The 16,040-nt window shown below is 44.6% G+C and overlaps 1 protein-coding gene across 2 annotated transcripts in view; it reads right to left on the reverse strand.

The window, feature by feature from the left end:
- SCAMP2 (secretory carrier membrane protein 2) overlaps positions 1–16,040 on the reverse strand; it is a 26,313-nt gene continuing 10,273 nt past the window's right edge. For both annotated transcript variants that reach the window (XM_090029959.1, XM_090029960.1), the window contains exons 3-9: positions 15,636–15,725; positions 13,653–13,770; positions 9,937–10,065; positions 8,554–8,716; positions 6,831–6,932; positions 4,549–4,666; positions 1–2,515 (exon numbers count right to left, since the gene is read on the reverse strand). In XM_090029959.1, the coding sequence (XP_089886085.1) occupies positions 2,369–2,515; positions 4,549–4,666; positions 6,831–6,932; positions 8,554–8,716; positions 9,937–10,065; positions 13,653–13,770; positions 15,636–15,725 (867 nt within the window). In that variant the 3' untranslated portion in view covers positions 1–2,368. The remainder of the gene's footprint in view (positions 2,516–4,548; positions 4,667–6,830; positions 6,933–8,553; positions 8,717–9,936; positions 10,066–13,652; positions 13,771–15,635; positions 15,726–16,040) is intronic.

Here is a 16,040-nt window from a genome sequence, read left to right on the forward strand (position 1 = left end):
TAAAATTTTATACTTTTATTTAAGCACAAAAGTTTGACTTAACATATACATTTTTACATGAAGATTAGAAGGGGAAAATACATCAGAAAAGGGGAAACTTTAAAATCTCAGGTTTCCATTATTATATATTCAAAAGCACAAGGTGCTGGAGGAAGCCTCCCCAGGTACGCTGGCTTGGATCTGGTGGAAAGGGGGATGTTTATGATCACCCAGATCATCATTTTTTTACAAGACTGTGATCAGAACTACAGCGGAAATCAAGCCCCCTCTCTTACTAAAGTGAAGGCTCCTAGTTTCCCTCCTTCCCTTTCATTTCTCATAAAGTCCAAGTGGACGAGGCACTTATCTGGTGAAGTTCACTGCTTTGTTCAATTAGCCCAGGTAGATAAGGATGTACATAACCCTAAACAACAGTTGCAATTTCACAGCAAGCCCCTTAAGTCTACAGGAGCAGTCTCTAGGAAAGTCAAGATTCTCAGTGGATTGAGTTTTATGTGCTTCTACAGTAGAGGCAGAAAGGAGCAAAACATCTCAGGATGCAAGGGGCTGGATTTGTCTTTCTAGACCAATTTAACAATTACCTCCAATAAAACCCAAGACCAGGGGCTTCCAGATGCACCCAGCACATCCTTAAGACTTCCTGTAGCCTCTGAAGAATTACCCATTGATACAGACCTTGGGAAGAGTTCCTGAAACGCAAACTCACAGTAATATAAAGCACTTTGAAAGTGATCACACTATTTTTGAGACTTTTAACCTTCCTTTGCCCAGATTTCTGGAGTTCTTCAGTGCACAGCACTCATTTAGTCTCACATAGCCATTCTCAGCTTGCTACTAGAAAAATTACACTTCCCATCACAGGATAAGAGGAGCCAGCAGAGACTGATACTTAAATATTCAGAACTCCACAGCTGACAGGAGGGGAAAGGGATGAAGCAATTGATAAAAGGTAGGTGTTTTCATTACAGAAGGCAAAACTGAAGAACAACTAATTCCTCCACCGTAAACCCTTTCTTGGGCACCAGGAAATTCCCTCCGTTCACTGTATGGAGAGGGCTCCGAGGCAGGCAACCCAGGAACCATTTGCTCGAGCTCAAAGAAAACTCTGTAACCTAATACACGTGCGCTCCCATTAAAATCCATCTAAAACTTGTTCCACATCAAAACGGACGTGATTACAAGTGAAGCAGAAGCATATTCTGAGGAGACACTTGAATCTAGCAGCCCACATACTGGAATGAGCTTCCAACAAGAGACATGAGCAGCAGACAGGGCTTCACACAGACACAGCTTTAGAAATGGAACACAGTTTAACCAAGACATGTCTTTTGATTAGAAAAAAAAAAAAAAGTAGGAATTCACCCTTGAGAAAGTCCACACATTCTCTGGGATCCCCCCTCTAGAGTACAGACAGCAAGCTGGACAGGATGGAGGAAAGGCCAGCAGCAGGCAATGTGTAGTGTTCCAAACTGAGGACCCCACTTAGTAGGGTTTAGGAGGTTGGATACATCTTCTGTGCTTCCTAAGATGGTTCTGGTGGCTCAGTTTGCTTCCCACGTTCTCATTCTCTCCCCTTCCACCAAACTAATACCCACATGGCACACAATCCTGCAGGGTAGCTCCAGAAAGCTTCTGGCTTCTTCAGTACTGCTATTTCCTACATAAAAGTGGAGCTGGTCATGTGTATCCCCATCACCCCAAGGTTTAAGGCTATGGTGAAGGCTGCATTCCAATTGATCAACTTTCCATCTGTTCCCTGAGGGGATACAGGTATAAATACGGTTCCATAGTACAGTCTGATGTAGGATCCTCACCTCGAAGTGAGAAGAAATAGAAGCATGAAGAAGTCCTGCACCATGGTATGCCAGCAAAGAGCCGTCTTCCCAAAAAGCATCATTTATGCACTGTTGTAGCCAGACCCCTCAGAAGCCTGGCAGGAAGAGGTCAAGGCTAAGTAGCAGAGGCAGCTTCCTCCCTTCATTATATTATTAGGTGCAAGTTATAAAATAAATCCTTCATAGCAAAGCCCAATGGAAGAAAACTCAAAGTATGGAAATCTGCTTCTCCAAACCCCTCTGACAGAGGCAAAAGGGAGGAGAGGATGTTAAAAAAACATTGTACATGTCCTGGATAAGGAAAGATATATTTGATATTGGGGCCATTTCCCTATCCCCTACACCAAAGCAAGGAAAGAACTAGTCGCCATAAATGAAGGCAGCTGAAGCTAAAGAGACCTCTTCTCATCTCTGCAGCTGGCATCACGGAGTTAGCATGGTACCCATGGAAAGTGCATCTTAAAAGGAAGATCAGGGTTGTGGCAAGAGAGACAGAGGGGAGGAAGGTGTTGCAGAGGCAATCCTACATAGGGTTAGTTCCCCCGGAAAGCACTCTGTGCAGCTGAGGACGCGACCCCGGAAGCTGCATTCTGGAAGTTCCTGTTGGTGAGGATGCCTTGGGAGAACTCTTCCTGGGCCCTTTGGAAACTGGCTCCTGTCCGGCGATAGAGAGAGTGCACCTGAGGGAGCAGAGAGACCGAAAAAAGAAAAATCTGTCAATTTAAGAACTCTTCCCCTGTCACCAGCAGACTAGAACCTTTGGACTTAGACAGCTGACTAGACAGCATGTAGCAAGCTACGAAATACTCCCCACTTTAGTTTCACAGCTAGTGAGCTTCACTTGCAGGTGGAAGGAAACTCAACAGCTAAGAAAGAATGACTAAAGAATCACATCTGGTCTGAGGTCCAGAAGGATGAAGGTGAGGAGAACCCTGTTCATTATAAATGGAGAAAATTTAGTTCAGTGAATAAGTAATGTTCTTATGATCCATAAACATATCTAGTAGGGGTGTGTGAAACAGGCTGTATTTGATTTGGATTCAGCCCGAACTGGGGACAGTGATTCAATTCAGCCAAATTCAAATCTGAAGATTCAGTGCTGATTCAGAGAATCAGCAATGGAGCCACTGACACGGCTTTAAATGTTTTTTCTATGTATCTCAAGGTATGAGCGTGGCTTGTGAACGCTGCAATGCTGGGAGAGGTGGCATGTCCCACAGAAGTGTGAGGGGGCCCCCCCGCACTCTTGGTGGCGAACCCGGAGCAGACCGGAACTACTTACGGTCCATTTCTGGGTCCACTGCCAAGTGCACGGGAGGCACTCCTGCCCCACTCCCCAGCTCAGTGATCAACCGTGGGGGGACCCTGGGTGTCCCCCTCGACCTAGGAGGCACCAGTCACCAAGTCGGGGGCACACTGCCTGGCAGACCTGGAAGTGGATTGGGTCCACTTCTGGGTCTGCTGCCAAGGGTGCTGGGGAGCCCCCTGCTCCTATGGGATGCTCCATCTGCCCCAGCATCGCAGCTTTCATGAGCCCTTGAGGTACCTTGAGGCATGTAGAAAAAACATTTAAAGCTGTGTCTACATCTGAATCATTGAATCTTTCCAAATCAATTCAGAGAGATTAAAGGGTCTCCCGATTCAATTCTGAGATTTGGCCACCGAACCGAATCAGGGGCTGAAGCTTTGCACAGCCCTAATGTCTAGTCCCTACCTGAAATTCTATGTAGGTCTTAGTCTCACTTGAGATCTTCAGATAAATAAAGGACCAATTATGCTGTAGGGAAACATATGTCACTATGTACCATTTCCAGTGCCTTCTAGTTTTACTGAATATGCCCTTGTGTTTGTACTATGAGAAGAAGCACTCCTGCTTCCCTTCTCCAGCCCACTTGTTCTTCGTATCTATCATATCCCCTCTCTATGCCAAGTAGTTGCAGTTTGTCCCCAACACACAAACCGAGTCATACTGACACATTCATCCCCATACCTGCTACTTTTTCCATAACCTGTTCCTGCTATGTGTAAGATCAGATGAATACCCTAGTGCTGGCAAGGACAAACAACCTACCTTATTCATACAAAGACACTGTAATACTGTCATGGCATTCTTTTCTTTCCTATTCTTTATGCATCATAACACTGCCACTACACAGTAAGCAAAGACCTTCACCAGCTTGCCCACAATGACACTAAAGCTCCTTGCTTAGTTACAGGTCTTTTAGAACATAATAACATAACAGTTCAAGTTTTCTAGGCAGCTTTCATTGTTCTGTACTTCTTCTATTATGCTGCCCATACATCTAGCATGCTTGTGTTCTGTAGAACTTTTCTGAAGTCTTCTCTGCTTTCAGTTATCTTAAGTGTCCTGCCTGCTCCCCAGTTTTCTAGCAATGAGCCCCTACCCCTATTAATGCTCAGTACTGCCTCATAAATGGCAACCTAGTCTTCTCATGTGGCCCTTGGTTTCTTATTCCCATGACTAAGTTTTCTTATAGTGATGGACTTGATACAAGTACAGGACGAACAAGCACAACACAGCTTTTGATAACACAAATTTGCTGCTTTCGTTCTGCCTTTGAAACCAAGTTGCTAATAGTACCACCAGAAGATAACACTTTTTAACACTGGGATACTCTTTGCTATTGTTAGTATAAATTGTTCCTGGTATTCATGATCTAACAGGAACCCTGTTCTTGTCTAAATCACTTACCTGCTTTAGAAGGAAGAGTGAGAGAACAGCACACAGCGTGAAAAATGCAGCTACCACCATCATGATTATAGACACAGCCAAGTTTTCTTTTACCTCAGACAGAGCTGCAATCCAACCACTGTAAGAGGGAAAGCACATACTGAGCGGAGGAAGAAGACCAGATTCATACAAGGACGAGAGAAAAGACATGACTCTGAGACAAGCACTTCATTACTTGGATCATTTAATAACAAGATCAAGTGACCATGAAGAGGACATGCTATAGGAATGTCAGACCACAGAAATAATGCCTTTCTGCCTTCATGCAGGAAGTTTATGAAAGTATTAGTTCAGTAGTTTTCCACCTCTTTACACTCGAGGCACCCAGCCACAACTTTTCTAAATGTCACAACACCCCATTTTAAAAAATTAATATATTATAAGCATAACTGTCATGTTAATGATTAATCAGTTATTAACTGAGTCACTCTATAATTTTATATAATACCCATCCCACTGCTACTGTGGCCAAAGGATCCATATCATGTGCACCTCCTGCAGAGCTAGACTGCGAAGTGGCTGTAGCAGAAATGCATGCTCTTGCCACAGCCCTTCCTGGTCTGACCCTGCACAGCATCTCCTGAAACAGAGGCATGCGGGCAGATGCAACAGCCCCACATGCCTGTTTTCAGGAGATGTGCTGGGGCCAAACTGAGAAATGGCTACAGCAGAAAGGCATACAGCCTACATTACACTGGGCAGTCAGGCAGGCACAATATTTCTGCTGATTCTATTCACAGTGTAGCTCCTGAACATAAAGGCATGTGGGGCAGTTCTACCTGGTGGCGGCAGCATCTCATCTCCAGGCTGCTGCTGCTGCAGAGTAAAATAGCCCTGCGTGCCTTGGTTCAGGAAGCATGTGGAACCCAGTTAAAAAGGAGCTGCAGCAGGCTGCATTATGTTCTGCAAGCAGGCTCACTGCCTCTGGTCTACCTCTTCAACGTTTGGCTTCTACCCAGAAACGAGAAGCAGCACGCCTCTGCTACAGCTCTCTCATTGGTCATGCTCTACATGCCTCCTGAAAACCAAGGTGTGAGGGGCAATTTCACCCCACAGTGACAGCACCCCAAGGGTGCTGCAGCACCTCAGCTGAGAACCAATGCATTAGATGTTTTGCAAAAAGGTATTTAAGGTGCTCTTCCCATTCTCTAACTCAATTCTTTTCTCAGGGTGTACTAAACACCAGCCTAATGAGGAATGCACACAGCAAGAAAACACTTGCCAAATGGAGACCTTCAAGAGATGGATACGAGTGGAAAACAGCTCTACAGACTGGTGTGCAAGAAGAATTATTAGGCCAGTTACAAAAAGGTACTAGAACTTCCTCAACATAAGGGACATTATGGAACTAGCAGCTCAGGGTACAGTTGGTCCTGATTTCCATTTTCATAAGCAGCCTGCTAGACAGAGTCTAATGCTAACTATGTGCACCTTGTATCTCCACCACGCAGTTATTGCCTCCATGATACTCCCTAGCTGTTATGAGTTAATCATAGTTCTTGGGACAGTCACATCTTGGACCACCTTTAAGGACAAAGCATTCTTACAAAATTGTACTTTGCATTTAAGAGTCAATTTATCACAGGATAGGGGAGAGGAAACAGGTAGATAGAATCCAAGCCAGAAAATTGTGTGCCAGCTTTACAAGGCCAGGAACAGATCTGCGGGAAATGGGAAGAAAGCAGAAAGGGAAATGGAAGTGAAGAAGCAAAGCTAGATAAAAAGATCCCCGAGACCCACCAGCCCTAAAGTTTTCTGTAGCCCTAATCCTGGTAAATTGCTAACAGTAAGATTACCAGGCTATCCAAATAAAACACAGGGCCATTTGAAGAGCATTTTCTAATCGTCTCTTGCACCACTGAAAAAGAGGTCTTGAAGTTCAATACCTAAATTCATCATGTTCTGCCAAAGGAAACAAGAAAAGGGATTGAACAGGAAGTGTTTGACTTTTTTTTAAATCAGATTTGCATTTCCTGTTCTGTTTTAAAGAGTAATAACTATGATTTATGTAAGGTGATGTTAGGAGAGGGAGATGTGTGCCTTTGCTGTGATTAGAACAGGGAGTGAGGAGGAGAAAGGAACCCCAGCCATGATCTGCAAAAGCCACATCAAAGGAAAGAAATAGAAGAGGACAGCTTTGAGAAAAACAGCACAAGACTGAAATTCCCTTCCACAACTGCTGCCCTGTGAAAAGAAGATACTGATTTAGGGTGGTGGTGCCCAATGTGGCAAGCCATGCTTACCTGTCTCCCCAGCCAGGAATGCCAACTGCCTGGATGATATAGATTGCTATTTGGCAGAAAAAGATGAAGAAGAACACAAAGAAGCTGAAAGAGCTGTCAGACCTGCAGAAGAGAGAACACTGAGTGAAATTCAGGGACCACTGAGACAAATGCACCACACAAGTTACAAAAACATTGCATGTAAGCAGAGAATTACACTGAACCATCCTTCCAGCTGAAGGCTGCTCAGGAGGTAGGGATTACCACAGCAGCAAGAGGATTTACAACACAAAAGCTGTAGTATGCACATGGTATCACTCTGAAAGTGGGAATGTACTTCTTTAACACTTGTAAACACAATCTGTAAGCTTTGTAAGATATTGCTTGCAAAAGTTATCTTAAAATATAGTAAGCAGGATCATCTGAATGACTAGTAGTGGATAGCTGCTGTACATTTATTTTTCCCTGACATGCATAACATGGAGACTTCATAACCGCTGGAAAACATTTTGGAGAGGAATTTGTGCGTGGGTCTTTTAAGTTTTTCATTATCCATTATAGAGTACCTTTTAGCTATCTCAGTGTCTGTTTTGACAGGCTCATAGATTTTAAGGCCAGAGGGAATCATTTCTACCACATAGTCTGAGCTCCTCACTATGAACACAAGATATCACTCTCTCCCAACCTCCAACCACATACTCCAAACAGCCTTTCTGGAGGAAACATATTGGTCTAACACAGGGGTGGGCAAAATATCTCCCACCAGCTGATTTTATTCAGCCCACAGGTAGGTGGCACAGGTGATAGCATCATGCAGCAGCTCCTGGGTGAGCTGCACACAGGTCCCCACCTCTGCTGGCAGGCGATGTGGATGGCAGCTCTGGCTCCAGCCTCTGCAGATGCTGTGGGGGTGGTGGGCAGAAGTAATCCTGCCCACCCACCCAGCACTACACAGGTCAGCAGAGGCAGGAGCCGGACCTGCCACCTGCACCAGCCAACAGCTTAGGTGGGGGCCCGAGCACAGCTTGCCCAGGGTCTGCCACAAGTGGGCAGAACTGCTTCTGCCCAATGTCTCCCCACAGCATTTGGGAAATGCAGTCCAGCCCCACAGGCCCTGGGCACTACCCACCAACAGAAGCCAGGGACGGAGCATGGCTCACCTAGGGCCTGTGGGGCTGGACTGAATTTCCCAGGCGCCAAGGAGGATTCTGGGTAGAAGTAGCCCCATCCACTTGGCAGGCCCTGGGTAAGCTACGCTTGGGCCTTGTGGCTCCAGCTGCCATGCAGTGCTGCACAGTCAGGACTGCCTCCACCCAGCAGCCACCAGGGCCAGAGTGCAGCTCGGCCAGCCCCTGCCTGCGGGGGATGGAGCCTGGCCACAGGCCTCTGCACTGTCCTTCCCTGCCCTGCCATCAGGGCTCCTGGCAGCCTCAGGGTGAGGGTGGATGTGTGCACTGATGGTGGGGCACTGCAGAGGCCTGCGGCCAGGCTCCTTCCCCCGCCCTCCCTAGCTGCAGATGTAGCTGGCAGGTGCTGACTTTGGATGGGAGGGGCAGCCTGGGGAGCATACATGCATGTGCAGCTGGCAACAGCTCGCCAAAGCTTGTTAAGTGGCCCTCCAGCCCAAATAACTGTCCATGCTTGGTCTAACGGAAGGCAAAGGCAAAGATACTATGAACAGATAAAATGCAATTCTTTCCAGTATACGATGTAATCCCCCAGTAAACTGGAAAATGTTACTTGCCTGAAAGCCTTGTAGATTGGCCGATACCAACAAAGAAAGGCACAGGGGGTGAACAAAATAAACCACAAGATTGAGAGACCGAAGTCTACTCCTCTAGAGTCTACGTCGACTGTGAACCATGCCAAGCAAGCGAGCAGGTTCAGAAGCAGAGTAACTGAGTGAACTGTTTAGGATGGGAGAAAGAGAAGAAATAAGATTAACAAGTTCTTGGAAAACTCACAAAGGCATCACAAACAAAGCACCACCCCCTCCTCAAGGAACAATACAAATAATATGCTTGGTAGGAAGTGGGAAGCACCTAAGTCACAATTTCTGAATTTCCCTTCCCTACCAAGAACCATTTGTAGAAAGATGCATCTTGGCTGAAGAGCTGCATGTGATCCTGCTACTTAATGCTTTCACCTCAAATCTTCACCTTTTTTTTTTGTACTACATAATTGGTTCTGGAAGGACCCATCCCCACCTCTCCTTTAGTTTAATGAGGTCTCCACTTCTAACCACATTTCCTCTATTCCTGGAAGATGATAAACACCACAATAAGATAGTAACAGGCTCAGGGGGGCTGCCAAAAATATAACAAGCAGGAAGTTTCAATGCCCTGGCAAATCACACGTGGAAAATGATGAGATTTGAAGGGAGGTTTACAGTCAAAGAATAACTGATAGATAGATAAGCAAAAAGGGTAAAAAGGGGTACACCTGCATAGTTATCTGTGTAACAACTAGAAATTGGTTTTCTTACATAATCATTAAAACCTAATTGGTATCAAAAGTTATTAAACATGTAACAAAGGTGTAAAAACAACTGTTCTACCACACTTTGGACACACAAACGTTTATGCACTTCCCCTCTGCAAGCTAGTCTAATCTGCTGGCTGACAATAATTAAAGACTCTCTAGTTCTGCTAACTGTTATTTCTTTAAGTTTAATAAGTACTACATGCAGCAAGCCAGGAACAAAGCCAAACTATGACAGGCTGAAGCCCAGCCACTTACAACAATAAATACTACTAGAGAAGTATTGCTTGAATTATATTAAGTGTTAAATATTTACCATTTGTTCAGATTCTCATTTTTTATATTGGAGATGGGCTATTTATAGTTATCTAGCCTAATCTTCTGCATAACACATGCTACAGAGTTTCACCTAGCATTTCCTCCAGCACACTTAGGATCTTCCATTGGACAGTCTTTTAAATGAAACTTTACAAGACAGAGAAGCAGAGTTCATAGCTAGACATGGCATCTACATCAGAGATCAGTCTAGGGAGCTACTATAGAAAAGTCAGCATTTGATTAAATAACTTCTTGGAAGTCCCAACAATTTCTCCCCCTAGCTCAACATCATTTCCCCCAACTCTCCCAGTCATAGACTGCTACTTACGCATCCACAAGTAATACAGCATCTTGCATGTTCGCTGGTAATCTGCTGGGATGTCTACAGCGAAATCCTGATAGAAACATGGCTTGATTGGACACTTCCTGGGTAAAGGTGGCCAATTGTTTTGTCTCGCTGTGAAAAATGGACAAGGAGAGATTCCTTTAAGATGCCTATTGTTGAGAGACTTGCTAAAAGTATCATCATTTGTAAGCAGGCAGATAAATAATCAATACAGACTGGGATGGAAACTGCAGGAGACTGTAGAATCCAGACCCTGGCAAGTAACTAAGTTTGAACAGTCTCTACCTTAAAGGGACCCTGGACAGACTGACACTATTAGGAACAGGTTCTTTTAGACACTGCAGATTGGCGAGCTAAACTGTGTCAGAAACAGCTTCCCAGGGCCTGTCTGAGTCTGGGAACTGCTTCAGTGGGGATTAAGGTCCACCACAAATCTCACCCACCATCCACGCGAGAAAGAGCACACACTTCTTTGACCTGATTTCTTTAAGTCACAGCAGCAAGCATGCAGAAAAACCCAAACAAAAACCTACTCCACTCCATGCATGCTTCTCGTTTTGGGAAGGGTCACGATAAGAAAAATCATGAGGCAGCTGTGACAGACATTACTCATGCTGCTTATTTAATGTTGCAAGTTAGGAAATGCCAGAATTCAGGGTGCCTAGTGTCTATACACAACACCAGTCCTCAACATCACCACATACAATTTTTCTACGGGATGACTGTTCCTGTTAGAGCACGGGATGGATAGTACCCTCCAAAAATAAATGTTAAGAATGGAACTGGACTGCTGCTTGGAGCAGCTATGTTTCACTGGTGAAAGATTGGTGTACAATTAAAGAGGTAGGAGTGCACAGAAAAAGCAAGTGTGGTCCCAGGGATAAAGCAGCTGAACGTCATGCTGGAAAAATGAATTATGCCAGCATCTGGCACGGAGTTTCTAGATCAGGAGTAGCCAGTGTGCTACAACTGGCATGGACAGCCTGTGGGTGATATGTCTCTGTGTGGGTGATATGCAGGAGACAGAGGAGTGGCAAGGCAGCAGAGCAGCACATAAGGCAAGGAGCAGATGGCAAAGCAGGCAGTGGAAAGGGACTGGAGCAGCACTCAGGGAGAGTGTAGGGCTAATTTGTGGCATGCATGCCAAAAAGGTGGGTTCCCTCTGGTCTAGATAATGCTAGTCAAGTCACAAACTTCTCACAGTTGGCGGATAATCCTGGATTTCTCACTGTCAGGCTGTATAATCTGAGGCAACCAGAGCCAGATTTGAAAAAGTGCTGTTTGTTCCCACCTAGATATGAACCCACCTGGAGACATGTTTTGAATGTACCATATTGTCTCACATACCATACACCCCCAAAAAAGATATGCACCTTGTTTTTGGAAGGATGAAGGTAGAAAAAAAGATTTTTCTAGACTTGTGACCAAGAGATGACTAGAGCAGTAGTTTACCTACCTGCAACCATCTCAACAACATTTCAGAAAGCTACAGCATTAATCCTTCCATAGCTGCTGCCCAATTAGCAACAGCTTTTGACTGCTAGCCAAATACTACAGTCAGCTCAGTAGCAGCTGTGAGAGGGTTATCACTGGACTCTGCCCCTACTGTTTGCTAGCCCAGAGAGAAACAGCAGTCATTTTGGCGGCCATTACATCACAGCCTCTCCGTGCTTCTATTCCAGAGAAGAAAATCAGCTTTCCTTCTTACGATACACACTCTGATTTTGGAGGGCTGATTTCTGGAGAAAAGGTGGATATGGTATGTAAATATATGCAGTAAAAGTGTGGTATAATGTTAAGTTCTCTAGAAAGCAGGTGCTGTAGATCAGGAAGGGCTCCCAAAATTGGACAAAGTTTCTCAACTGTAAGATGAGGGGACCATCACTTCATCCTTGCCCCCTCCCAAGGGGATGTGTGAAAATAAATTAATGTCTGTGAAGCACTTGGATTACTAAACCAAGGCCACTGCAGAGACTCCCAAAAAGAAATAATTCTACATTAAATTCAGGACTTGGATGCCATTTGTTGAATAAGACACTGAATGAAAACAGTTATGTACTAAATGAGGCAGATGTCATGCTGAAAGAGTAGTATGTGACATAATGCATATATGAAGACAGCTGACATGGCAAAGCCTTTTGCCTTTTCATGGCTTCTTTTGAGTGTTTGACTTTGCGACCTTGACATTTTAAGGTAGTTTCAGTTAATAAATGAAAAATCAAAAAAAGTCCATGATGAGAAAAAGGCAGACCTCCAAGGTAAGTCGCCATCGATGTTCAGATCTGCAGGGTACATCCCTAACATTTGTGCTAATGAAGTAACAGCAGTAGACTCAGACTTCCTATATCAGGATTCAGCACCCTTTTGCCAACACAGGCCCTAGCTTGCAACCCAGCAGCCACCATGGGCACCACCATTCCACTCCAGCTGCTCCAGTGATAGTGAGCAAAGGCAGCAGCAGAGAAAAACGCCCCTCCATGTGACCTGTAGAAGCTGGCTGGAGTAGCTGCAAACGACATCAAATGGTTGGGAAATCAGCATGCCCTTAGTAAAATGTGGACCAGATCAGACCCTTGCAGGCCAGATCCAATCCATGTTCCGGCCAGATCCAGCCTGTAGGCTGTATGTTGCTGACCCCTGCTCTGTATGAAATAGCCAGCAGATGGTGGCAAGGTATGCTCAGCCAACAGGTTTCACAATTATATGCTGCCAGCAGAAGTGCCGACTTGGGACTCCAGGGCTCAATTCTAGGTTCTGGAGGAGATGTCTGCAACCCCATCTGCCCCTCTGTTCTCAGCCTGCCATCCTTTATCTGCCCTTCACTTTCTACTGGGTTCCTCCTCTGGGTGCATCATGCTTGATACAGATGAAATCTTCAGAGAATTTAGCTGCCCAGCTAACAAGTCTTAGTATGTGCTGACATTTTTCAGGGGCTCATAAATCAGCCACATTTTAACAAGTTTCTGTATGGGGAAGGCAAAAAGTAACCTGCTGGCACCGATGAGAATCTTTCATATGAAATTTCTAGTTGCTTCCCCAAATCACGAAGCCAAGACAGTTGAACAGGACAGCTATACAAATTCCATTGTATTTGGGCAAAACAATGCCTTTTCCCCCCACTCTTCTCCATTTCCGCTGAAATAAGTCAACTGGTTCTGACTTCCTAAAAGATTCAGCCTGAATCTATCAGGATGGAAAATATCAGGCCCAACAGTTCATTTGGCAAACATCTAAGAAATTGAACACAGGGTCTTTTGATGTAAAGCTTCAGGCATTAGATGAAATTGCCAACCCTATTTCAAATAGCTTCGTCCAGGCAAGTGCATAAAGAACTCAGTACATGTAGGACAAAAACAGGGGAGAGGGTCAACATGGTCTAGTGGTAGGACTGAAATGGGCATCATTACACCATTAAACAAGTTGGCATAATGAAAGATGCTGATTTAACAAGGGCCGTAGGAGATCCATGGCAGGTACTTTCATTATCCTCTCCTCATAGCACAGAAATAGACTAAAATTGTAGACTATGCCCTCCATCAGCTGTGATAAAAGTTTCTTCAACAGACTCAAAAAACAATACAACTCATGTCTAATGCGGTAAAGAATGTTAATGATGGAGGTGCTCCAGCAAAGCCAGGTTAAAAAAAAAAAGATGGAGCATAAATGGATACTTTGAAATTGGATGAAACATGACTCACGGTTAAAAGCTGCTGTATTACTCTGCAACTCCCGCTCCTTCCTGTCCAGCTCTGCTGCTTTCCTCTCCAGCTCAGTCTGCTGCTGGAGGAGTTCAGCTTGTGCTGCTGAGGCAACGGCCTACATGGAGAGTGAATGAATCAGTCAAGAAAATCAAGTCAGCAGACATTTGGTGGTAGTGAAAGGATTCCTTCCATATGGAAGTAAAGACTAGGTACTCAGAAATACTAATCAGTATTTCAACAAAGGCAGAGCACACTGTAGAAGCAAAGCATTTGTGGGTACCTGAGATATCCTACAGGTCCTCACCTCCACCACTGGGATGATAGCAAAAGCTTTCAGTAAAACTCCCAGCAGCTCCCTGTCCATCCCCAAGCCCTTCCTCCAGGGTGACTTTACACCCTACCTGGCAGGTTTTTCTACTTTCTCATTAGACTTAAGTGTTTTGAACTAGTTCACCCACCTTTTCCTTTTTGCTGCCCTCAAATTAACTAGGGAGACACTGCCACAGCCCATGGCTTGCATGTCAATACCTTGCAGACTCTTCTAGACTAATACTTTCCCCTGCATCACTATCTCCTTCAGCTGCATTAGTTTACTTACTCTGCTTTCTTCAATCATCTCTGGATGCATCTACACAAGACACTAAAAGTGCAGTACACCAATTCTATCGCACATTAGCAAAAAATGTGCTAATGCACAGTAGAATTAGTCTACTAAGCATTAGCATCATTTAAAAGATGTGCACCAGCACTACTACACAGTAGTGCCAATTACCACACATTTAGTACCTGTTATTACAGGTACTAAAACTTAATGTGCCATACTTATGGCATATTAATGTACGTGTAGACAGGCCCTCTATAAGCCTATTGGCTTTGCGTTTAACAGAGCAGAACGGGGGTACTCAAATCTTTTTCAGCTTACATACATGCTGTGCCTTTAGAAATGTGTTAATAGTCTCCATTCAGTCCCTGGTTGCAAGTGTGCCTACTACAACTCTCCTTCCCAGTTTGGCACATTCTGAGAGATCAAGGGCTAAATGAGCTGTGCTACTCCCAGAAAGCTGGGAAATGCTTGCCCTCTTGGTATTCATGCCATGGCTAGAGCACTATAGAGCTGCTGGAAATTTTCAGCAGCATCAAGATCATGTAAAAGAAAAGCCAAGACGAGAACCCTTTCCCATCCTTGAAATCGTTCCTTTAAGAGCCTCCTTACCCACTTTGGATCCTTCCCAATTCAGTAATAATTTAGTTTAGTGACTGGGAGCCCCAGACTGCATGGCATGTAAGAGAACTAACAGCTAAGAGGGAAGGGATTAAGTATAATGAAGAGGCCCCTTACAACAAAAGGTAATCAATAACAGGGCTCTGGAGTTTAAACCTCTCTTTTCTGTACCTCCCTACCTTGCTGCAGATCTTTTACCTGGTGGCTATTCTGAGAACTGAAGCCTTCTCCTAGCAGTCTCTGTCTCTCTGAATGCTCATTTGCTGAAGTGAACTTGAGAGTCAGGTACCTGCTGGCCTGTCTAAGCAGCAGCTGCAACATATAACTACATTGTGTTTACACCCACCAAACTTAGCACACCTGTTCCATTGCATAAACTAAGTTACCAGCATCAATGAGATAAGCTGTGGGCAGCATTGTGCAAGAGAGCCAGTCAAGACGGGATAGAGCATAGTTTTGATAGCAGAGGTTTAAACATTTCTGCCTTCTCTAAGTTAATGTTCTTAAAAGTTAATGTTCTTAAGTAGTGACCCCATGGGCAATCCAATAAATAGAGATGAGAGTAAAACTCATCAGCTGCAGCCTCCCACACCCCACCCAAATAAATCCTGCCCCAACCTCTGATCTTTAGAGATCTAAATTTTGCCAATGTCTTGCAAGATATGCTAAGATTCACTTGTTTTCCTGAAAGGCTCTGCTATGAAAAGATCAAGGTCCAAGCTCACTACACACTCAATCAGGTGGTTGGGGTACAGTACCTGTGGAGTGGGTTCTACAGATGGCTGCAGGACAGCAGGCTGCGAAGTGCTGGAGGGCTGCGTGGCTGGAACGGTCTGGGCAGTACTTGTCTAGATGAAAGAATAGAAGAGCATTACATGCACTGCTTCAACCAAACTAGGGCACTACAGGTTTTTGCAACGGCCAGACACCAAAAATGCCTCCAGTGAGAACTGTTCCCATTGCAGGCTAGGCCTGCACTTTCAGGAACATGAGAAACCATCTTGCCTTTAAGTACCTGTGTGTTTTTGAAATCTTTCAATTTCTCACCACCATGGACTTATGTATGGAAATACAGAGAACAACACTTTTTAAGTATTATGGGCACTCTCATAAGATAGATAATCTTGGGCTCACATCACTTGTTTAAATGGTGACTGTTTTCT

This window comes from Crocodylus siamensis, chromosome 15, assembly GCF_052110815.1.
Source record: "Crocodylus siamensis isolate JL-2025a chromosome 15, ASM5211081v1, whole genome shotgun sequence".
In the NCBI taxonomy this organism is placed as follows: domain Eukaryota; kingdom Metazoa; phylum Chordata; order Crocodylia; family Crocodylidae; genus Crocodylus; species Crocodylus siamensis.